General features: G+C 50.8%; 1 protein-coding gene across 1 annotated transcript in view; it reads left to right on the forward strand.

Annotated features, from left to right (window-relative positions):
* TECTA (tectorin alpha) overlaps positions 1-23,563 on the forward strand; it is an 82,554-nt gene that overhangs the window by 24,396 nt on the left and 34,595 nt on the right. Inside the window, exons 8-11 of the mRNA XM_075546725.1 lie at positions 778-1,370; positions 6,638-7,211; positions 12,650-13,251; positions 20,912-21,473. Of these exons, the coding sequence (XP_075402840.1) occupies positions 778-1,370; positions 6,638-7,211; positions 12,650-13,251; positions 20,912-21,473 (2,331 nt within the window). The remainder of the gene's footprint in view (positions 1-777; positions 1,371-6,637; positions 7,212-12,649; positions 13,252-20,911; positions 21,474-23,563) is intronic.

Consider the following 23,563-nt stretch of genomic DNA (forward strand, 5'->3'; position numbering starts at 1 on the left):
AGGCCCAGGCTCTGTAAAAGCAGATCAACTGATTATGCCCATCAGTTTTAAGTTTTTAAAATATCCTGACAGTTGTAGAATTCCCAACAAGGACTCTCCCTCTCAAAATCAGTCTAGTCTTTTTAGGATGGCAACTGTAAGGGCGATGTCAACCTATAACGGGGTCCCCCCACTTATTTGGCTTACCACTCCCTTAAAAAAAAAAAGACTCAGCGCCCACCCTCCGGCCCAATGACAAACGTTTGTCCGACAGCCCAGAATCCAGGATAAAGTGTGGGGGTCTGCTTATGCATTTGCAGCCCCCGCCCTCCCTTGTTCCCAAAGGAACCCTGGGGGGCGGAGGGGAGTGGGCGGTGATGACGTTTTGGGCGCGGACCTCCAGGCCCGCAGTTCGAAGCTCAGAGGGGGAACAGAGGAGATTAGAGGGACAAACTCGGAAACCCACGGGGGCAGGCCCAGCGCATGACTGTGGTGAGTCTCGTTTGTTCGTGTTTCCCTGGACCGTCCGGCGCCCCCACCCCCCCACTCTGGGAAACACGGGGCTAGGCTCCGATCGATGGAGGAACCAGTCTCACCGCGGTCGCTGCCTGCTCCGTAGTTTGCAGAGATGGGTGGAGCTCATTCCCTAGGCGCATCGGCACCCCTCCCACCTGAGGGGGGGCAGCTTGTTGCCCCCCCCACCCAGGAGAAGGGCCATTTTCCGCTGAGCCCTCTGCACGCGACAGCAGGCGGGCCCTCACGTGTCACCGTGCTCTCTCCCTCCCCCGCGCCCGCCAGTGTCCACGGTGCAGTGCCCGAGCGCCAGCCATTACTCGGTGTGCACCAGCAGCTGCCCGGACACCTGCTCCGACCTGACGGCCTCGCAGCGCTGCCCCAGCCCGTGCACGGAAGGCTGCCAGTGCGATGACGGCTTCGTCCTCAGCACCAGCCAGTGCGTGCCCCTGCACAAGTGTGGCTGCGACTTCGACGGCCACTACTACACCATGGGCGAGTTCTTCTGGGCCACGGCCAACTGCACGGTGCAGTGCTTGTGCGAGGAGGGCGGCGACGTGTACTGCTTCAACAAGACGTGCCGCGGCGGCGAGGTGTGCGCCGTGGAGGACGGCTACCAGGGCTGCTTCCCCAAGCGGGAGACCGTGTGCCTCCTCAACCAGGTCCAGGTGCTGCACACCTTCGACGGCGCCGCCTACGCCTTCCCGCAGGAGTTCTCCTACACGCTCCTGAAGACGTGCCCCGAGCGGCCCGACGCCTTGGAAATCGACATCAACAAGAGGAAGCCCGACGCCGGGCCCGCGTGGCTCCGCGGCCTGCGGATCCTCGTGGTGGACCAGGAGGTCAAGATCGGTGGCGTCGGGGCGACGGAGGTCAAGGTAAGATTCCGAGTTCCTGGATGATTCGCGACAAGCGGATGGGCTTCACTCGTGCTCACTCGCTCTCCAGTTTGCCTCTCCGCCTTTGACCGGCAGTGGATTCCAGGAAGGGGCTCGAAGCACCCACTGTCAGGTGGAGAAATGGAGCGAAGCTGGATCTCTCAGGAGATGGCTAGGGCAGCTGTTCGTCTGCAGAAGAGCAAGTGGTTCTAGCACATACACCGTGTGCCAAGCACTCTCCCAAGCCCTGATAGGTAGGGTTACCTTTGGTAAGGTAGAAAATATTATGATCGTCGCTTTTCCCATGAGCGGACAGAGGTGCCGACAGGTTATGTCGCGCCCAGGGGGCTGCACAGCTGTGCACTAGAATTCGAGACCAGGCAGGCTGACTCCACAGTATGTGGTGCCCACTGGCCCCTTGGGCTGGACGAGGGCCTTCAAAAAGTCCCAGGAATATGGAATGAAAACATCATCGATTTCCCCACAAACCTTTTGAAGTCCTCTTCTGTATAGTGCATATAGGACTCACTGCCACCAAGTCCCTGCCGATGCAAAGGGACCCTTTAGGACAGAATAGAATGTCCCCTGCGAATTTCTGAGTGTCTAACTCTCTTTAAAACTTTTAAAATGTAAAGATCATTTTATTGGGGGCTCTTACAGCCCTTATAACAATCCATACATCAGTGGTATCAAGCATGTTTGTACATATGTTGCCATCATTATTTTATAAACATTTACTTTCTATTGAGCCGAAATATTAGTTCCTCCTTTTTACCTCCCTCCCCCCACCCTCATGACCACTTGGTAACTTACAAATTATTATTATTTTCATATCTTATACTGAATGCTGCCTTCCTCCCCCATGGTTTCTGTTGTTTGTCCTCCTTGGCATGGGGAGGGGATGTCCTTATGTGTTGATTGTTGTGATTCGTTCCCTCTTCCTTCCATCATCTCCCCACCTTCCCCCTACCCTCCTGATATCTCTACTCCCATTCCAGTTCCTGGATTCCATGTGTCATAAGCTCTCATCTCTTATCTGTACCTGTTCTGTGTTCATGCTCTGGTCTAACTCACAGTTAAAGACAGGACTGGGATCATGCTACCAGGAAGTGAGGTAGCCACAAGGAACCAGAGGAATACTGTGTGTTTCATCAATGTTATACTGTGCCCTGGTTGACTTATCCCTTCCTTGTGATCTTCTGTAAAGGAATGTCCCATTGCCTACAAGTGGGTTTAGGGTCTCTACTCCGACCCTCTTCATTCTCAACAATATAGTTTTTGTTTGTTTGTTTGTTTGTTTGTTGGGTCTTTTGATATCTATTTCCCAATCCTGTCAACACCTCCTGAACACACAGGCTGGTGTGCTTCTTCCATGTGGGCTTGTTGCTTCTCTGCTAGATGTCTGCTTGTTTAACTTCAAGCTTTTAAGAGCCCAGATGCTATATCTTTTGATAGCCGGACACCATCCTCTTTCTTCACCACGTTTGGTTATGCACCCATTTTGTCTTCAGTGATTGTGGCGGGAGGGTCAGCATCACAGAATACCAGATTGTTAGAACAAAATGTTCTTGTGTTAGGCAGGTCTTGAGCAGAGGCCCAAAGACTGTTTTCAGGAGTTGAAAGCCTTGTCTTTCTCCCGCAGAGCTGCTAGTGGCTTTGAACTTTGGACCTTGTGGATCACAGCCCAATGCTTAACCACTAGGGCGTCTCCTATATGTATACATGTGTGTACACACGTGCACACACTGAGTCCCAGTGGTATAAACATTGGGTAGCTAACCAGAGTCAGCAGTTGAAAACCACCAGCCACTCCATGGGAGAAAGATGAGGCTTGCTCCTCGCATAAAGAGTTACAGCCTCAGAAACCCACAGGGATAATTCTGCTCGGTCCTGTAGGGTCACCATGCGTTGGAATTGACTTGATGACAGATATCTATCTATCTATTTCCTATCCTACCCATAAATGGAAACATGTCAGGTGCTATAAGAGGCTTCTGCCACAATGCCACCTGCTCCTCTGATGTGGTCTAAAATCCCCATTACTGGGCATCCAAACTCACAGACAAGCGGTGATAGACAGAATCTCAGACATTGCCTAGTGCAACTCCTTGTTTTTCTATGAAGCTCTCAAAGGCCAAATGAAGTGGAGCTAGGTAGTCAAGGAGCTGGGGTGAGGTGGGCAGGTTCCCGCTCCCAGCCAAACATGCATTCCATCATATCACATCCATTCTGACTTGTTGTCGTTAGGTGTCACTGAGGCACTTCCACCTCATAGTGACCCTGTCTGTGGACAACAGGATGAATCACTGCTGGGTCCTGCACCTCCCTCCCCATTGTTCTGGTGTTTGGGTCCATTGTTGCAGCCTCTGGGTGAATGCGTCTAGTGGAGGGCCTTCCTCTTTCTTGCTTCCCCTCCACTCGACCAGGCGTGCTGCCCTTCTCCCCAGCACTGGTCTCTCCTGACAATATATCGGAAGTACAGGAGGCAAAGTCGCCATCCTTGTTCTAAAGTACAGCATCTGGCTGTACTTCCAAGACAGATTTGCCTGTTCTCTTGGCAGTCCATGGTGCTTTCAGTATTCTTCTCCAGCGCCATCTTTCAAACACATTGATTCCTCTTTGGTCTTCCTTATACAATATCCAATTTGTGCATGCAGTTGAGGCAATTGAAAATTCCATGCCTTCAGTCAAGGACACCTTCATCCTCAAAATAACCTCTTGCTTTTCAATATGAAGTATTTCAATATAAAGGGGGCATGTGCACAGGAGCAAACTAAGAGGGACGGAGAGTGAGTGGAACACATCCTGGCCCACCAAGCCCTGAGGCAATATTCCTGCTCAGAGCAGCCAGTACATAGAGAAGACCATAGGGCCAGCCCCACCACGAGACTCGTCATCCCTCACTGACCCCCCAATAGCACTACGGGGGACAACACTGGAGACACAGTGGGGGAATTATGCCCGATCTGACCCCATCACACAGGGGCAAAACACTAAGGGCATGCAACAGAGCAGCAAGGGGAGCAGAGCAATGAAGGCCCTGGGGAATGCCAAAAATAGACTTTGGGGACAGAGTGTGGCACCCACTCCTAAAGGTCAGAAAACAGACTTGGAACTATTTATAGGCTTTTCCTTTTTTTTTTTGACATTGGTTTACTTATTTCTGCTTTGTCTTCCTTTGTTGTCGTGTCTGGCTTTGTCTTATTTTTGCATTTATTATTGGCTCTGCGGGTCTGTCTAGATAAGATAAGCAAGATAAACAATTTGGAGGAGAAAACAATGAGACCGATCATTCCTGGGGGACATGGGAGAAGGGGAGGTGGGAGAAATGAAGGGGGGTGTCAACCAATCCAGGGAACAACAAGTGAACCAAAATCGATGGAGAGAAGGGTGTAGGGTGCCTGGTGGGGCTTAATCAAGAACAGTGTAACCTCAAGGAATTACTCAAACCTGAATGATGGCCGACATAATGGTGGGACAAGAGGAAAGCAAAAGGAAATAGAGGAAAGAACTAGGAGGCAAAGGGCATTTATAGAGGTCTCAATACAGGCATGGACCCATGTAAATATAGTTATATATGAGGATGGGGAACTAGGTCTATGTGCATGTATTTGTAGGTTTAGTATTAAGGTAGCAGATGGACATTGGGCCTCAACTCAAGCACTCCCTCAATGCCAGAACACTTTGTTCTAATAACCCGGCATTCTGTGGTGCTCGCCTTCCTGACACAATCGCTGAAGACAAAATGGGTGCATAAGCAAATGTGGTGAAGAAAGTTGATGGTGCCCAGCTATCAAAAGCGATACTGTCTGGGATCTTAAAGGCTTGAAGATAAACAAGTGGCTATCTAGCTGAGAGCAACAAAGCCCACATGGAAGAAGCAACCCGCCTATGTGAGATCACAAGATATCAATGGGATCAGGTATCAGACATCAAAGACCCAGATCCAAAAAATCATATCAATGTGAATGAGGGGGAGGGAGTTCAGAGTGGAGACCCAAAGCCCATCTGTAGACAGTTGGACATCCCCTTACAAAAGGGTCACAAGGAAGAGACTAGCCAGTCAGAGTGCAGTATAGCACTGATGAAACATATAATTTTCCTCTAGTTCTTTAATGCTTCCTCCCCCACCCCTCCCACCATCATAACCTCTATTCTACCTTTAAAATCTGACTAGACCAGAGCATGTACACTGCTACAGATAAGAGCTCGCAACACAGGGAATCCAGGACAGATAAACCCCTCAGGACCTATAATGAGAATAGAGATATCAGGAGAGTAAGGGGAAGGTGGGGGGAGAAAGGGGAAACCATCACAATGATCTACATATAACCCCCTCCCAGGGGGGATGTACAACAGAAAAGTGGGTGAAGGGAGACAGTGGTCAGTGTGAGACATGGGGGGTGGAGATTATAAATGTATACATTATCAAGGGCTCTTGAGCGCGGGGAGGGTGGGGGATGGGAAAATGAGGAACTGATACCAAGGGCTTATGTAGAAAGAAAATGCTTTGAAAATGATGGCAACATATATACAAATGTGCTTCACACGATGGATGGATGGATGGTGATAAGAGGTGTAATGGCCCCTAATAAAATGATTATTTTAAAAAGAGAACGTGTGCAGCAGTTACCCAATGGAATGTGCTATTTGATCTCTTGATTGTTGCTCCTGTGATCGTTGATTGTGGAGCCAAGCAAGATGAATCGAGAACACAAAAACCACAGGTGTGAGGAAAACCATATAGCCCCCACCCACCAACGGACAGGGCTTGGTTCTGGTTCCCACGGACATGGCAGAGACACTCTATGGAAAGAACAGGTGGGGGGGGCGGAGACTGCTAGCTGGAGAATCAAACACCCACCACGTGCATTCTGGGGCGGGGCAAGGGGAAAAACCAGAAAGGTTGGGAATGTGGGCCTAGTCTGTGAAAGGTCCCCAATCGAAGGGCCCAGGCAGCAGGGAAAAGCCACAGATCGAAGACCATTTTTCTCACGCGTCAGTTTTGTGTGGGGCTCACTTTGGGTCTCGCACACGCATAAATAGACGGCAGATGTGTTGACTCGGGGCCGTTGGTCAGAGAGAAACAAAGATGCCCACTCGGATATGGCTGGTGTTTATCTGTGAAGCTTGCGTAGACCTTCACCAGCTTCTTGCCATTTCAGCCAGGGAAGGCCCAGGAGAAGAACCAGCTCTGTCCCGGCTGCCTGGGGGTGCGGGTCCTCTCTGTGTATCTGCCCCCTCATCATAGTGATTTGACTTTGCAGTTGAATGGTCAAGAAGTGGAATTACCCTTTTTCCATCCCTCCGGGAAGCTGGAAATCTATCGAAACAAAAACAGCACCACGGTGGAATCCAAGGGTATTGTGACAGTGCAGTACGTCGACACAGGCCTCTTGTACATCCGGCTGTCCACTGCCTACTTCAATTGTACCGGGGGGCTGTGTGGCTTCTTCAATGCAAACGCCAGTGACGAGTTCTGCCTCCCCAACGGCAAGTGCACGGACAACCTGGCGGTGTTTCTGGAAAGCTGGACCACCTTTGAGGAGATCTGCAACGGCGAGTGCGGGGACCTGCTGAAAGCTTGCAACAACGACTCGGAGCTGCTCAAGTTTTATCGGAGCCGCTCCAGGTGCGGCATCATCAACGACCCCTCCAACAGCTCCTTTCTGGAGTGCCACGGTGTCGTCAATGTCACCGCCTACTACCGCACCTGCCTCTACCGCCTGTGCCAGAGTGGGGGCAACGAGTCTGAGCTGTGTGACTCCGTGGCGCGCTATGCCAGCGCCTGCAAGAATGCGGATGTGGAGGTGGGCCCCTGGAGAACCTATGACTTCTGCCGTAAGTTGGGTCATGGGCCTATGTGGGGGTGGCCAGGGAGGGGGGTAGGAGCATGGATTTTCTTCCTCAGGGCTGCCTTTCCTGCGGGACTGAGCTCAGGACAATCTGCTGACTGCGTACCTTTCCCAGGCTGCGGTGTCCTCCAGAAGACTCACTCCCCAAACCGCATCATTTCTTTGTTTTTATTTTGCAATTTCACCGTGCCCCCTTTTGGCAGAACAATTAGCCCTCTTATTGACTTGTGGTTTATCTAGCATAGGGGAGAGCAGCCTTTTCCATGTCAAAGGAGTAGGGTGGCCAGCCCCCCAGAATGCATGGAGCTCTTTATAGGAGCTCCCTTCACGCGTTCGCCTTGGTGAAGGGTGATAGATCAGTCATGCGCTTTCACTGTCCACCAGTTAGCACCACTCCTCAGGGCACACCTGGCAGAGGCTGCTGAGAGAGCCCCGTGCTGCTGGGTCTGGGTTTCCATTGTGTCCCCACGGTTTCTGACCTCTCAGCCAGGCTGTGGCCATAGTGACCAGCGTCATTGCTTGGAGGATTGACGCCCTTGATTATCAGGGAACCTGCCGGGAGGAGGAGTTTGGAGGTCAGAAGACGCGCCCTGGCTGAGTGGGCAGACTTGGGCCTGGATGCCAGCCAAATCCTCTCCCACCGAAAGGTGGGGCCACTACCGCCACCATGCAGATTCCCAGCTCCACACCTGCTTGTCTGCCGTCCTTTACATTTACCTGCTTATGATTGCTTTTTAACATCTCTCATTTGAAATGCTTCAATGTTACAGAAGCAATTCAAGCACACCTGTATACCCTTCACTCTGATTAACCCATTGTTAGCATTCCCCACCTTTGGCTTAATCACTGGTTGTTGCTTTTGGTCTGGGTCTTTCTGTCTCTCTGTCTCTGGGTTTGTCTCTGCCTCTGGAAACACTTATACTGAAAGTTCCGAAGCTTATTTGGCTTACCCCGCGTGTCCCCCTTTCAGAAACACAAAGTACTCAGCGTCCCCGTGCCACTCCTGACAAAACATTTGCACTCCAATCCAGATAAAGTATAGCCCCCTCCCCCACGGCCCCCTGGATCATTCCAGTGGCCCACTTTGGGAAACACTGGTGTGTGTACACAGAGAGACATATACGTGAACCATAGGTTGTAGAAATACTATCCCTTTATCCCTAAATATTTCAGGGTGTATGTCTTCAGAATAAGGACATTCTCTTACATAATCATAGTATTGTGATCTCCCTTAGGAATTTAACATTAGTAATTTAGTAATTTAACATCCATATTCTATTTTTTTTCAATTGACTCAGTAATGCCCTTTATTTTATATACACACATATACATGTGTATATATATTCCATGATCTTTTACGTCCATTTGTCCATGAACTTTTGAAACTTCCTTGTATATGTGTACATAGTCCTTGTATATGTATATTTATAGTTGTTTGCTTGTTTTTAATCTCAGTATCAGAGCTAGTCTGAGATCACATGTTGCTTTGTCATGTCTCGTTAGTCATGTCTCATTAGTCTCCTGAATTCTGAAACAGCTCCTTCACTCTATGTTTTATGACTTTGACATTTTGGAAGACTACAGCCTGCCCCGCCCCCTCTGCTTGTGAACTGTCAGACAACTTCTTGCTTACTGCAGGCTTACAGTTTGCTCATGATTAGAATCAGGCCGTGTATCTCTAGTCAGTATCCTGCCTCAGGGTGTGTCTTTGTCTCTTGTGTCCTGTCATGTGTGGAAGCACCCTCTCTCTCTCTCTCTCTCTGTCCCTCACTGGCTGTGTTCATTTTGATCCCCTGGTCAGGGAATTATGTCCACTCTTTAGTCACTATTTTTTCCTCACAATCAATAAGCAGTCCGTGGAGGAAATACGCAAATGTCTTGCTCCTCATCCAAATTATCCCCTTCTTGCATTTTGCCTGAGTCAACTTTTACCATGATGTTGGTAAAGTGCTGGTTTCTGAATGGTGGTCTCTCCATTTTACCAGTTAGCAGTTGCCATTCTCCTGTCAGCAAGCGTCTCAGTCTCTCTCTCTCTCTCTCTCTCTCTCTCTCTCTCTCTCTCTCTCTCTCTCTCTCTCTCTCTCTCTCTCTCTGTCTTCCCACCCACCCCCTATCCCTTCCTCCAGCTATCATCTGCCCAATTTTTGTCACGATTCTCACTACATTTGTTGGTTATGTGGATGTTACAGTCGAGGTCCCTGGAAGCAGACTTCTCCGTCCTCTGTCATGCTCCTGTCATTTAGGAGCCCTTAGACTTTCTGGAATAACAAGATGCTCCACACGCACAGCCTGTCCTCCCTGCCCCGGACTAGAACCAGCCACCTCTCCAAAGAGCTCTGTTCTTTTTGGTGAGGAAGGTTATTAGAAAACGAGGCTTGGGTGAGGTGTGCTCCTTGATATGAGAGTGCCTTTGCTTTGCTTCTAGGATGTTCTGACAGACATAGCTAAGACACACGTGCGCGTGCGCGCACACACACACATTTGTCTTCCATTGATTTGATTGGTTTTCATTTACTTTATACAAATATTTAATTGCCTTTACTTGGGGTGGGGGCGAAGTCTTAGGTTTATAGAATGTTTGTGGAGAAAGTATTGAGTGTCCATATACCACCGTCTTCCTGTATACAGTTCTCCTGTTATGACAGCCTTGTTAAATCGAAGAACCAATGTTCAGACAGCGGAATTCACTAAAGCCTGTGGTCTACGTGAGGCCTTTGACAAATACGTGATGCCATGTGGCCACCACACAGTGGTACTCGCTGGCTTCTGAGCTCGACACTCAGAGAAGCACGTGGAGAGTAGGCCGTGGTCAGCTCAGCGAGGGTGGTTACATCCCCAGCAAGTCTTAACCATCTCACTGCTGTTGAGTTGATTCTGGCTCACAGTGACCCAACAGCACAGAGTGGAACTGCTTCTTAGGGTTTCCAAGAGTGTTAGTCTCTATGGGAGTAGAGAGCCTCATCTTTCTCCCATGGAGTGGCTGATGGCTTTGAACCGCCAACCTGGTGGTTAGCTGCATAACTCTTATCCCACTTTTCCACCAGAGCTCCTTGGTGAAGGACTAATCGCAGATGCTATTCATCCTAAAGCTGGAATTCTGGGAGCATACAGGAACCGAGAGGGCCTAAGGCTTCCCTCGTTTGCTACTCCTGGTGGAGCCTGCTCACACATTTGCAAAGCCTTCTTTTAAACCCTCTCCCAGCATCCTCTTCTGTCCTTTCGCCAGCTTGTCGAGCCTGATTTCTGTCCCTGCTCCCACACTCGCCTTTCTGGATGTCTTTACATCTCTGCGGGATTGCCAAGTCTCCCTGGAGCAGGCCAGGGCAGTGCCCTCCTTCTTGACCATTAACCTCACCAGCCCGGGGGACTCTGGGTTGTTTTGTACTGTTCTGGCACAGTTTGGTGGCACTGTGCACCGCAAGCACAGGCCCTCACTCTCTGTGCCCAGTGGCCACAGGGAAGCCCAGAACACCATCCCTCAGCCGGGCTAGCAGAGTTGGTGGGAGCGCTGGCCATTAGAGAGAGGTGTGGATAGAAGCAGCTGCCAGAAGCGTGGCAATCTCAGGCAGAGGGCCCGGGCTCCGGCTGGAGATGGCCGCAGGAGGGCTCATCTGGACCTTCCAGATGTGAGTCTGCAGGGAAGGTCTAGGAACATGCCCACTTGGCTCATCGGCGTTCCTGTTCGAAGGGGTTAGTGGGGTTGGGCTCTTCCTGAGGGAGGACTGGAAGGGGCGGCAGCTGCCCAGCAGGAAGGCCATCTTCTTTGAACTTGGAGCGAGAGGACCACTGCTTCCACGTTCAGGTATTTTTAACCAGCCCTCTCCTCTCCTGACTGAGCCAGGCTGCCCAATTAGATAATAGCACAGAGGCATTCCAGGGGACGGGGGAAGTTTTATTACTGCTCCAGACTTTCAGACACATTCCGGCAACACAGTGAGTCATAAAGCGGGAGCCATTTAAATAAGTCATGTTATTTGCTATCACCATAAACCCGCAGTCAGTGTTCTAACATTCATAATTTAGAGAGAAATGAGAAAATCCCTCTACACAGACATATTTAATTAGTGCCGAACTAGCCTTCAGCTCCAAAGCCTGTTGTCAGTGAGGAGGGCAGTGGGAAGTAGAGACAGTTCTTCAGCCTAGAGAACACACACACACACACACATACACACACACACACGCACTTGCTTCTAGTACACAGTGCAGAACTATTGAGTTGATACTTGTGAGCAGAACTATAATTGGCCTGCGATTTATTTCTTTGTAGTGCCCTCATGTCCTTGGGTTGTAAAACACCATTGAGGCATGAGAGTATGTATGAGAGCCAAACAAACATTTAGCAGGCAAGATCTTATTCTCCCAGGAGACTGGAGTGGGGAGGGGCAGAGGAGAGGGGTCCCTCCACAGTATCTCGAGATTTCACGGCCTTGAGGGTAGATATTTTCTGGGCTTCTGGATTTTTTTCTTCTACGCTTCTTGTTTGACAAAACCACCTGACAGAGAGATGGGACAGTGACCTACAACTGCACGGTGCATGTGCTGTGTGATGTTTGATGGAGAGGTTTGCCCGAGCAAGAAAGGCTTCTCAGTAGATATGCAAATAGCAATGAAATGGGGGTGGGGGTAGGCAGGGTTTGGTTGGTGGGAGGGTATTTTAGGCAGGGAAAGAGTGGGTGGGAGTGGACCTGGTACAGAGGGTGAGAAGATGACAGAGATCTCCCAGAGGACACCAGGAGCAGAGAACTGAAAGGCAAGAGACAATGAGCCAATTTCTAGCATAAAAACATTCCCTCTGTGTAATAAAGAGGCAAGAGGCATAGTATTGATTACGACTCTAGTATGGGTTCAATGCATGAGAACATGAATCTTCATAGCAACCCTTCCAGGTAAGGATTGTTCTTATTTTGTAAAAGAAGAAACCGCAGCCCCAAGGTATGCTCAGATCTCTGACCCCCACTACCTCACATGTTTTCTCCAGTACAACATGTGGCCTCTGCAGAATGTCCCGACAGGAGGTTGGGGTTCAAATCCCAACTCTGGATCTTTACCTTACCCTCGGCACTTCAAGTTCTTCTTCTAGAAAATAGGGATAAGAAAGTGACCCTTACTTTTCAGGTTGTTGAAATAAAGCACACGAGGATCCTGGGGACAGCGCCTGGCATTAGCACGTGGTCGGCACATATCCATTGAATTAGATGCCTCTACCGGGCACTTGGGGTGCACTAAAGGAGCATGTGAATAGGGGGATCTCTGAACCTTTGATCACCCCAACTGAGGAGGCCAGTGGTGCTGATCACATGACAATCACTGGCCTCCCTGACCTGTACAAAAAGGAGTACACACACACACACACACACACACACACACACACACACACATCTCTGATTGGTTTTCCTTTCTCACACCTATTTTCTCCTCCCTCAGCTCTGGACTGCCCAGAGAACAGCCACTTTGAAGAATGCGTGACGTGTACGGAGACCTGCGAGACCCTGGCCCTGGGCCCCATTTGTGTGGACAGCTGCTCGGAGGGATGCCAGTGTGATGAGGGCTATGCCCTGCAGGGCAGCCAGTGTGTTGCCAGGAGCGAATGTGGCTGCAACTTCGAGGGGCAGCAACTGGCCACCAATGAGACCTTCTGGGTGGACCTAGACTGCCAGATCTTCTGCTACTGCAACGGCTCCGACAACAGCGTCCACTGTGAGAGCGTCCCCTGCAAGGAAGACGAGTACTGCATGGGGGAGGGCGGCCTGTACTACTGCCAGGCCCGCACAGACGCCTCCTGCATCGTCTCCGGCTACGGCCACTATCTGACCTTTGATGGCTACCCCTTTGACTTCCAGACCAGCTGCCCACTCATCTTGTGCACCACAGGAAACAGGGCCGGCCCCGACACTTTCCCCAAATTCATCGTCACAGCCAAGAATGAAGACCGGGACCCATCCCTGGCCTTGTGGGTCAAGCAAGTGGATATGGTTATGTTTGGCTACAACATTGTAATCCACCGGGCCTACAAGCACACTGTGCTGGTGAGTAGTCACAGGGACAGGGGTCCAAGGACACCGCGAGCTGAATCAGGCTAGGCCAGAATCCAAAGAACATCACGAAGATTTGAGCAGAGAAGAGTCGGAGATTTTATGTCACTTAATTTTATAGGAAACTGAGGCACAGAGATAAACACTATTTGCCCCAATCAAAGAAACCTAATTAGAAACAGAGCCAGCATCAGTCGTGGTGGCTTTTGTGTCGCAGCTGAGTATGCTACGGAGATCACAGACTGCGGAGTCACCATGTCTAGAATCCAATTCTAGCAAGGCTCCTTCCTTGGGAACGGTGTTAGTCTGGGTAGACTAGAGAAACAAGTTCATAGACACTCATGTGTGTGTAAGAAAGAGCTTTTGATAAAGAGTAATTGTCCATTAAGAAAACATCCCAGCCCAATCCAGATCAAGTCCATCAATCCAATATCATCAAGCCCATGTGTCCGATACCAGACTATAAAGTCCTCTTCAGACTCACAGAACACATGCAATGATGCCAAATGCAGGAAGATCACAGACCAGTGGGTGAGAAGGCTTATGGATCCAGTGGCGTTGTAAGCATCTCGGCGCTGGCAGGGGTTGCTATGTGACTCCTCCAGCTCCGGGCATTAGCGTAGCTCCATGTGTCTTGTCAGCTGCAATGTCTCCCAGGGAGTGAGCGAGTGTCCTGCCTCCAGCTAGCTATTTATCTCCTTAGTGCCTCCAAATGAGGTCATTAAGCTGTGATCTGATTGACATGTAAACTCCACCCCTTCGCTCTTCATGTGTAAGTTTCAAATCAACAATAGATCATGTGACTACTACAGGAACCAAGCCAGCCACTTACCTGCCAGCCTCAGTCACTTCACCTGTAAAAGCTGAGCAGGACTAGTGTCCTAGTTACCTGCCAGCCTCAGTCACTTCACCTGTGAAAGCTGAGCAGGACTAGTGTCCTAGTTACCTGCTTCCCTCTTTTGATAGCAGAATTATACACACCTGTTTATGCCCCTTTTGTGACGTCTCAGGGGAGGGGGAGGGGGAGGAGGAAGGGGGGAAGACTCCTAACCAAAAGGTTGGTGGTTTGAATCCATTCAGAGTCACAATCAAAGAACGATCTATTTCACACGCAAAAACAAACAAACAAAAAACAAACCAGCCATTGAAAACCGTGTGGATTTCTATTCTAAGATACATGGCATGAACCAGAAAAGACCAATTGAGGGCAATTGGGTAGTTATGCTTTTATTATTTGGCCTTCCTCTACTTCTTTCCATCCCACAGTTGGTTCCCACAGAATCCCCGAAGTTCAAGAATCTTGCCTTCATTTGGAACAGTTATGAGCTCTCTATGGTCTGACCCTGACCACCCAAAGCGCATGACCTTTGTTCATGAACACAGATGCAAAGTAGGGATGGGGAAATTCCATGGGCTCTTTGCCATCCAACCAGACAGGATCAGCCCAGAAACTCAAATCTGTAAACCAGCAGTCTCTCGTCAGCATTTTGGATGAGTTGATTAGGGTGTTGGCCATGCAACCGGTATTGTCATAGGGCTGTGTCATCCTCCAAGGAGCTTCCTTTTCAACTTGTATATTCTCTATTGGAGTTACCTGGGCAACAATATTGATTTCTACCTTGGGATTTCTGTGCACCCCATCTAAAAGATTAAAGCCTAGAAAATGTTAGGGAGTGTTTCTGTGACAGTAGCATGGGGTCATTATGAATCAAAGCTGGACTCCGCAGTACCCAACAACACCAACTTTTATGACAAAGAGAACTCACCAAGATTCTAGAACCATCTTCCCTTTGACATCTATTGGAAAATCTGCCTTCTGAGCATCTAAGGTGATACCTTATGATGCTCATTCGGGGCTTTATAAATGTATATAACAAGAACGTAAACCCCTGATTTAAGGAACGCTGGTAATGTAGCGGGTTAGTAGCTGGGCTGGCAACCATAAGGTTAATGGTTCAAACATACCGGCTGCTCTTCAGGAGAAAACAATGAGACTTTTGGCTCCTGTAAAGATTTACAGAGCACCCACAAGAGTAGTACGGCTCTGTCCTATAGGGTCGCTATGAGTGAGAATTGGCTCAGTGGCAGAGAGTTTTTTCAAAGCCCTGATTCTTTCCCTCTGTCTTCTCCTTGGAGTGTGTCCCTGTCGCCAGCATCTTCGTTAGGTTGTCTTTCATCGTGATGGATGCCTGACTGCCTCGATATTAATCACTGGCTTCTTGCGGGAGGTGAGAAAGAATGCACGTTCAGTGATTTGCACATAGGGACACTAAACACATCTTGTCACCTGGGTGAATGAGGTGATAAGACAGCCCCATTCTCCCAAGGTTCCTGTCCCCTTTGTCTGCACTGGTCACTTCAGTAATTGGGGAAATGAAATGGCCATTCAGGCGAGTTAGCGACGGCCTGGGGGCTTTGCTTTGGGCCACATCTCATGTCCAGCAGGTGTCCGGACAGGTGCAGTGCCCATCACCATCGCGGTCCTCGATTGCATTTGTACCATTAGTGTCCGGACAAATGACTCAGTCCCGCACTGTCCACGTGGCTTCACGCCATGTCTGTCTGTTTCTTCTCATTTGATGTCTTTGGACTCTTAGATTTGAAGATTTTCTTGCATTCCTTGACATGATCTCCTTGACATTTCGCACTTGTTGGCCTTTCTACCTTACAGACTTTGTTTCCTTGAACAATTCCGTCTCTTCATAGACCTTGTCCCATGATATTAACATGCAGTCACATTTTCTGCCATGTGTGTAGACAATGTAAGTACATGGAAGTCCCGGGGTGGTTCGGACCACCCGCTGTCGTGTTGGCTGCTAGGCCACTGGGCTCTCCCGCACACTTCCTGTCCTACCACTCCCTTCCTTCTCTGTCCTTCATCCATGCCAGTGTTGCCCCACCCTCTGCCGCCATCAGCCTCTAGTGCAGTGTTTCTCAACCTGTGGGTCATGATCCCTTTGGGGGATGAATGACCCTTTTACAGGGGTTGCCCAATTCATAACAGTAGCAAAATGACACTTAAATGAAGTAGCAACAAAAATAATGTTACGGTTGGGGGGTCACCACCACATGAGCAACTGTATGAAAGGGTTGCGGCCTGAGGAAGGTTCAGGACCAGTGCTCTAGCTGGTGGGCTCATCTTGCAGGCATATATCCTACTCCGGCCTCAGGAGAGGCGCCCATGGCTGGAGTCAATCGCCGTGAACCACATGAAGAGGGGAGAGGGGTGGGGTAGCAAGAAGGGACCCATGAACGAGGTGGAGATGCTTGCAGCGATTCTTCTTTCCGAGCCGCCCTAACAGCCTCAGGGCCCCAGCTGGGAGCAGGACATGTCACCTTCAAATCCTTGACCAGAAGGCCAAGTCCAGATGCACTGGAGGCTCTTCTTGTTTGGGGCCTGGGAGGTAGATTTAGCAGTTACTTTGAAATATCAATATGCATTAGAAGATCTGCGTATTCAATGATTTGCATTTGTTTTTTTCCATGATGTTCTTATTAGTCACCATCCATCTCTCTCTGAGACAGAAGAATAATAGCAATGATAATAACAGTGTGAAATTAAGTGCAGGCTGAACACAGCCCAGGGCCCCTGGTCACTGCCTGTGAGCTCAGCAGCAGAGGGTGACAAGGAAATGACGCTCTGGGACATGGTGTCCCCTGTGGCTCTGCCCATTCTCTGCGCTAAGCAGCACTGCAGTGTGAGAAGTGCACAGACCCGAACAGGATGGTGAGAGAAGAGGAGTCCCCCGTGGGGGCACTGTGGTGCCCGCAGCTCTGCTGTCTGCCGTCAAAGCTCAGGAGCTTCTCTCCTGCCGTTTGGCTTCAGTACAGCCAAGAACCTCATGACTTAAGCCCAGGGGCAGGCCTCCAGCCTCCGCGTCTTCATGGTACATCAGAGCCGTGTGGAAGTTCGAGCAGCCCTGTCTGGTTCTACAAGCTGCACTGACTTCTACTCTGTGTCGAGCCCTGGGCCACAAAAACGAATCGATCATGGCATCTGGCAAGAGACCTCAGAGTTCAGTGGGAGGGAAGACCATGCTCACAGGTAGTATCCCTGCAGTGTGAAGGGCTGCCCAGGTGTCACCCACAGGAACCACACCCTGGGTGCTGTCTGAGCCAGGCTGCGAGGCTTCAGGGAAGGCATCCTGGAAGAGATGATCCAGAGCTGGGCCCCGAAGTAGGGCCTGAGCCAGGCAGAGGATGAAGCCAGGGCACTCAGGAAAGTGAGACCGAGGGAGCACACGAGGCTCAGGGTAGGAGGGGGCCATCAGACCATGAAGTCAAAGGGTGGAGAAGTGACCAAAGAGGTCATAGAAGTAGACCAGGATGAGTTTCGTCCAGGGAAGAAGCAAACCTGTACTAAAATTGAATCCATGGAACTGCCTCTCCGCACATGGCCCCTCCCCGTGTCTTCCCTTTCTGCAGGCAGGTCCTCCTCTCCCTATCCAGCTCCGTTTCCATACCAACCTCTTTCTTTTGCTCTGACCTCCTCTCCCTCAGCTCCCTCTGTTCCTGCCTCTCGCACTCACAAAGAGAACCAGGCTGGGGCTGTGGGGATGGAAGCTGCTGCGTGGGGCTTCAGAGACCCAGGAACGGAGCCAGCCTGGGGAGGGGGGGGGGGTCCTTCCTTTTGCAGGCTTCTCGCTAGCAATGGCAAAACGGGCCAGCCTTTTAGCGTTAATCCAATTATGCTGGCCTCCCCAAAGCATTGCTTCCTGCCTGATACCCGGTAGCGAAGAATACAGCCTGTCGGGACTCCGTGAAAGAGCAGGCTGGCACGCACCTTCCGTTGCGCACAGCACGTTCAGTGGATTAGCTGTGAGAGTCCCCTGGGCCTTCCCTTCTCAGGAACCTGCTGCCTCTGTGGCCTATTCTGATAGAAATGTCCACATCACTTGTCGCCGGGCCTCCTGGGTGAGGCATTGTGCTCTCCAGGGACCGTCTGGCTCCTCTGCCCACCCTCCCCACTCCGGATGCCTGGATGACTGGATGGCAACATCGTTTCCCGTCCAGACCCAGAGAGGGGGGTCCTCTTTGCCCCAAGGCCATGCTCCTCCTCTACTGGAGCACTACTGCTTCTGCCTTCTTGTCGTCACCTTGTTCTCCCTGGTGTTCCAAACGGTCCCTCTTAGGGTGTCCCTCTGCTGTGCTCATTCTGAAGCATTTTTAGAAACTTCGACCTTGATTTTCCATGAACTCTGGTCCAATCTCTCTCCACTTCCTCCTCTTCAAATCTCCCTGAACGAATGGGCCCTGCTTCCTTAGCTCCTCTTTCCCACGAGACCGCTGCAATCTGCTCTCTGCTCTCAACAGTCCGCCGAAATCCTTCCTTTGGCGAAATGAGTTGGGGGTTGCCAGGCTTTCAGGGAGACGCTCTGCCCTGGGTGGCATTGTAGAGGCCCTGCCCATGTTTCTATCTCCATCTCTGAGATTCCCAAACTTACACTTTCTGCTCTAAGCAGCGCTGAGTGCCTGAAAGTTTTTGAAGTCATCTTTAGTCCCTCTTTAGGCCTTTCCTGTGCCCTCTTATTGGAATTCCCTTCTTCATTCCTCTTCTTTGATTGGTCCACACCAACTCATCCTTTAAGACCAGGTGTGGGCGTCACCTTCTGCAGAAATCCCTGTGCGCGTGTTCATCTGCTTTTCACAGGTAGACTAGAGTCAGTGCTACTGAGCCCATGCTGCCTCATAGCGACCCTCATAGCACAGGGGAGACCCGTCCCTATGAGTTTCTGAGACGGGAACTCGTTACAAGAGTAGGAAGCTCTGTATTTTTCCTGCAGAGCAGCTGGTGGTTTTGAACTGCTTACCTTGCAGTCCACAGCCCAATGTGTAACCACTACACCACCAGGGCGCCTCTTTTCACAGATGGCGCCGTTCATTTCCGTTTATGGACTTGTCTCTGGCCCTGTGCTTTCTCCCAGCACTTGGTCTCTGGTGCACAGTCGTACCAACTTCCTGTCTACTGGACAGAGACAGTTCTGCCTAGGAGAACGTCCATGCACGAGGAGATAGTTGAGTTTTGAAAGCTAAGTTTTGCCCAGTGGGAACGGCAGCAGGCAGGGCATCCTTTCTATTCTCAGAGTCATTTTGAGGAAACTGACGGAGACAGTGCAGGAGAGGGGATTAGAGACCTCCTCCTCCACATCATATTATTATTGACTACACATAAGAGGACTTGGCTGAGACAGCCAGAGCATCCACCACGTGGAGGACAGCCTTAGAAACCACGGGGTGAAAGATGCGGCCCTGGCCATTCCAGGGCTGTAAATGGTGGGGAATGGTGGGAGTGGAGGGTCCCCGAGGCGTGGCTGGCTGCTGGAGAGCCCTGTGTGATGCTGAGTGTGTCAGCCAGGGAGAACGTTTGCATTTTAAAAGATTGAAGTAGCACAGTGAGAGAACACAGAAGGGTTTGGAAGCCAGGATGATAAAGGAGGGATTATTCACTTGTCAAAGTCAAAGGTGATGAGAGCCTTGCAGCAGCAGCAGCAGCAGCAGCAGCAGCAGCAGCAGCAGCAGCAGCGGCGGCGTGAAGGAAGGCAGGAGAGAGAATCAGGAGGTCAGGAGAGAAGCCATGTCTGGCCAGAGAGCAGCAGCATGAAGACACCCTACCTCTCTCTCGGGGAGACCAGCTCCCCTCGTAGCTCTTCCTGCAGTTCTCAAGCGGGGAGCAAGCAGTCTTTGCGGTGCACATGCACTTCCCAGCCAGCAACTACGTTCATGTGACTCAAAGTAGTTCAAGGGCATTGCAGTTCTGAAGTTTAACAGTAACCCATAGCCTGGCTAATAGAATAAAAAAATAACATGGGAGGAACAAAGTTCCAGCGCCTTCTGTGGGTGAGCCACCGAGCTGGGCTGGGGTGGGGGGTGGGAGGGGAGTAAGGGAAGGGTGCATGTAGAGGTCAATAGAGTGGGCTCCGGCACTCACATCGCTCCTCAACTTGTAGGTAAGTTAGAAAGGCACACAGCCAACCAGGGTCTACGCAGGTGTGAGACGGGCTTCAAGAGCATCGTATGCACGTTTGGACGCCGCCAAAGGGGGGAGGAACAGAAGAGCAGTATAAATAGCCTGTCCCGGGCGTCCAGACGAGGGCGTGATTAATTCCGACCACGGGCTTGGGAAGGCAAGCTTTGCACACGAGGCAGCGTTCGAGCAGGAGCTGGAAATTGAGCGGGATGATGATGGGTGAGCAAGGGCATCCTAAGGAGAAGGAGAAGCAAAGTCAGCTCACGCTTTCAGGGTACAGAAGAGGCCTTCAAGAATTAATACATCGAGGCTTGCCTAAAATAACTCCACAGCGGAGCTGAAAATAGAAACACAGGCATTGTAGGTTGTGGTAATTTTAGTCTAAACTTTGATTGAATTCTTATTGCCCTTTCATTACCTTGGAGAGGACTTATTGGAGCGCTTGCTATGTAAACAGAAGGCATTGGAATAAGTAAGTGTATTCGTGTACAAAAGATAGCTATTTAAGTCTGTTCAAATCCTAGTGCTCACAGTCATCTGACACACGTGACACTCAATGCATGACACTACATTCAACCTGCTCACAGCCCCCTCTGGGATTCCTCTCTAGCAGTGATTCATTAGGAGACGAACTGGGGAGTGTTTGGACCAACTGCCTCTCTCCCCCTCCCTCTTTTTGTCTTACAGGTCAACAACGAACGACTGTATTTGCCCCTGAAGCTGGGACACGGGAAAATAAACATCTTTTCCTTCGGCTTCCACGTGGTGGTGGAAACGGACTTTGGCCTGAAGGTGGTGTATGACTGGAAGACCTTCCTGTCCATCACGGTCCCGCGGAGCATGCGGAACAGCACGTCGGGCCTCTGCGGCCGCTATAACGGCAATCCCGACGATGACCTGGAGTTGCCCATGGGGCTGCTGGCATCTAGTGTCAATGAGTTTGGGCAGAGTTGGGTGAAGAGGGACACCTTCTGCCAGGTTGGCTGTGGGGACCGCTGCCCTTCCTGTGCCAAGGTGGAAGGGTTCTCCAAGGTCCAGCAGCTGTGCAGCCTGATCCCCAATCAGAACGTTGGCTTTGCTAAGTGTCACAGCAAAGTCAACCCCACCTTCTTCTACAAGAACTGCCTGTTTGACTCATGCATCGACGGCGGCGCAGTGCAGACGGCCTGCAGCTGGCTACAGAACTATGCGAGCACCTGCCAGACTCAAGGCATCGCCGTGACCGGCTGGAGGAACTACACGTCTTGCTGTGAGTTCTTCTGGTTACCGCTCCTTCGAGCTTTTCCTGATTCTTGATGGGTGGGGAGGCCAGCTTTTCAACTCCATAGAAGAGAGACAAGTTGAGCAAGGGCAAGGATATGCACTTCAGAATTGTTTGCTATGTCATATAACAAACCTAAACTCCCAGAGCCTCAATTTCCTTATCTATAAAATGAGTGAAGACCACGTTATCCCATGAGATAAAATGAGAGCTCATCTATAAAGCAGGAGGCCTTGGTGGCTCAGTGATAAAAAAAAAATCTTGCCTTCCAGGTGGGAGTTCTGGGTTCAACTCCCAGCGAATCCACCTGCTGCACAGCTGTCTGTCAGTGGGTGCCTCTGTGTTGCTCTAATAATGAACTGATTTCAGTGGAACTCCCACATGGAGACAAACTAGAAAGGAAAACCTGCTGAGTGACTTCCAAAGACCCTCCTGTGAACACACCGTGGGTCACAATGGGGCAGCGTGGTGTCTGGAGTTGCCAACTCACTGGCCGCGAAAAGCCCAAACAACCTTCAGAGCACATGGCGTTTGGGCTCCACTAGTGAAGGACACAGCGCTAGCAAGCGACAAAGGGGGAGAGGGGATGTGGGGCACTTGGTTCAGGAAGGTCACGAGCCCATCCTGGTGCTGATCGGAGTGTGTGACGCAGTCTCAGTCACGCAGGCCTCACGAATGGGAAGAGCATTCAGGACACCTGCATTCTAGCTGTGGTCTTGTCTGAAAGGTCTGCGTGACCTTGGAGCAATTCCGTTTCAGGCCCAGGTCTCAGTTCCCCTCTGGAGAAGAGTGCTAACGCTGCCTACGCCATGTATGGTACAGACACTTCAGGAGGGTGGACTTAGGTCGCGGAAAGCAGAGCTCTGTCCACGCATGCTGAGTGGTGTCGTCATGCTCGTGGCTTGCTCTGAGCCAAGCCACTGTGAAGCACTTGATCTTGTCGATTCTTCTCCGGAGCCCAATCAGTCTGGGGGAAACACTCACGGGAGCTAAGTGAGTCGCCCCATGCCATGCAACCTCAGGGCAAAGTCGGGATTTGATCTTCTAACCTTCAAGTCCATGCTCTCGATCCATTAACTACACGGGGTCCCAGAGCATCACAGAGCAATTTGCCTGCACATCAGACCAGGGGAGGTTGGGAGGAGAAACCACTGCTGGTCTTTGGCCAGCCTGCTTTGGTCTAGTTCCCCATCTCAATCTCATTCAGCAGAGCAAATTTCCTTAAGAAGACCTGACTGTAGACAAAGGCTACAAATTGATGCTGAACGCATAGATCTCAGAATGAAAGATTCAGCACATTCCCAGAGAATAAATTCCACTTTCATGCCGGAAATGGGAAGTTTGGATGAACAGCCCGAAAGAGTGTTGGGGTTTAATGTTCGCAGTCAGTTTACATTCCACATCATTGGATTCCTATAGATCAAAGCAGGGTGGGGGGAAGTGGGGGTCAGGGGAGAGAAGCCAGCACGATGGTCCAGGCCAGGGGTTGGGAGGGAGGGAGGAGGCCAGCAGAAGTGACCATCCAGACTAGTTGGCCTCCGTTGGTCACAGAAACGCAAACATGCCTTTAAAAGTCGGGGACTTGATGGAGTCCGTGTCCCTTTGGATTTAGGGGGTCAGCACAGGGAGGCTAGAAAGTAGGCCTCCCCGTACATCAGAAACCCAGGCTCCACAACCGGAGGCTTGCAAATGGCGCAGGATGAGGAAACAGCTTTGGCAAGGGAAGCCTGAGCCCTGTTACAGGGACGTCTGCCTCTATACCCGTGGCTTCACACTGTCTCAGAGGCGGCTGGGATTGGGAGTGGAAGGGTAGGAAGGAGGCGGCCAGAGGGGACAGACCTCGGATGTATCCAAACCATTGTTTCTCTCTGAAGTGCCCCAGAGGGAAAGACATAGGGAGGAGCCATCTCAGATTATGGGTCTCAACTCCTGTCAGCCAGGAGAGAGTTGGCAGGTCCCACAGCCTGACCTCTGAGGTAGAAGGTCCTCCGACAGCTCCGGAACTTGGCCAGGCTTAAGGAACTGAGGGTGATCTTCCTGTCCTCCTGCCGGAACCTCAGGGAGACCTCTTCCTCAAA

Source organism: Tenrec ecaudatus, chromosome 4 (genome assembly GCF_050624435.1).
Source record: "Tenrec ecaudatus isolate mTenEca1 chromosome 4, mTenEca1.hap1, whole genome shotgun sequence".
In the NCBI taxonomy this organism is placed as follows: Eukaryota; Metazoa; Chordata; class Mammalia; order Afrosoricida; family Tenrecidae; genus Tenrec; species Tenrec ecaudatus.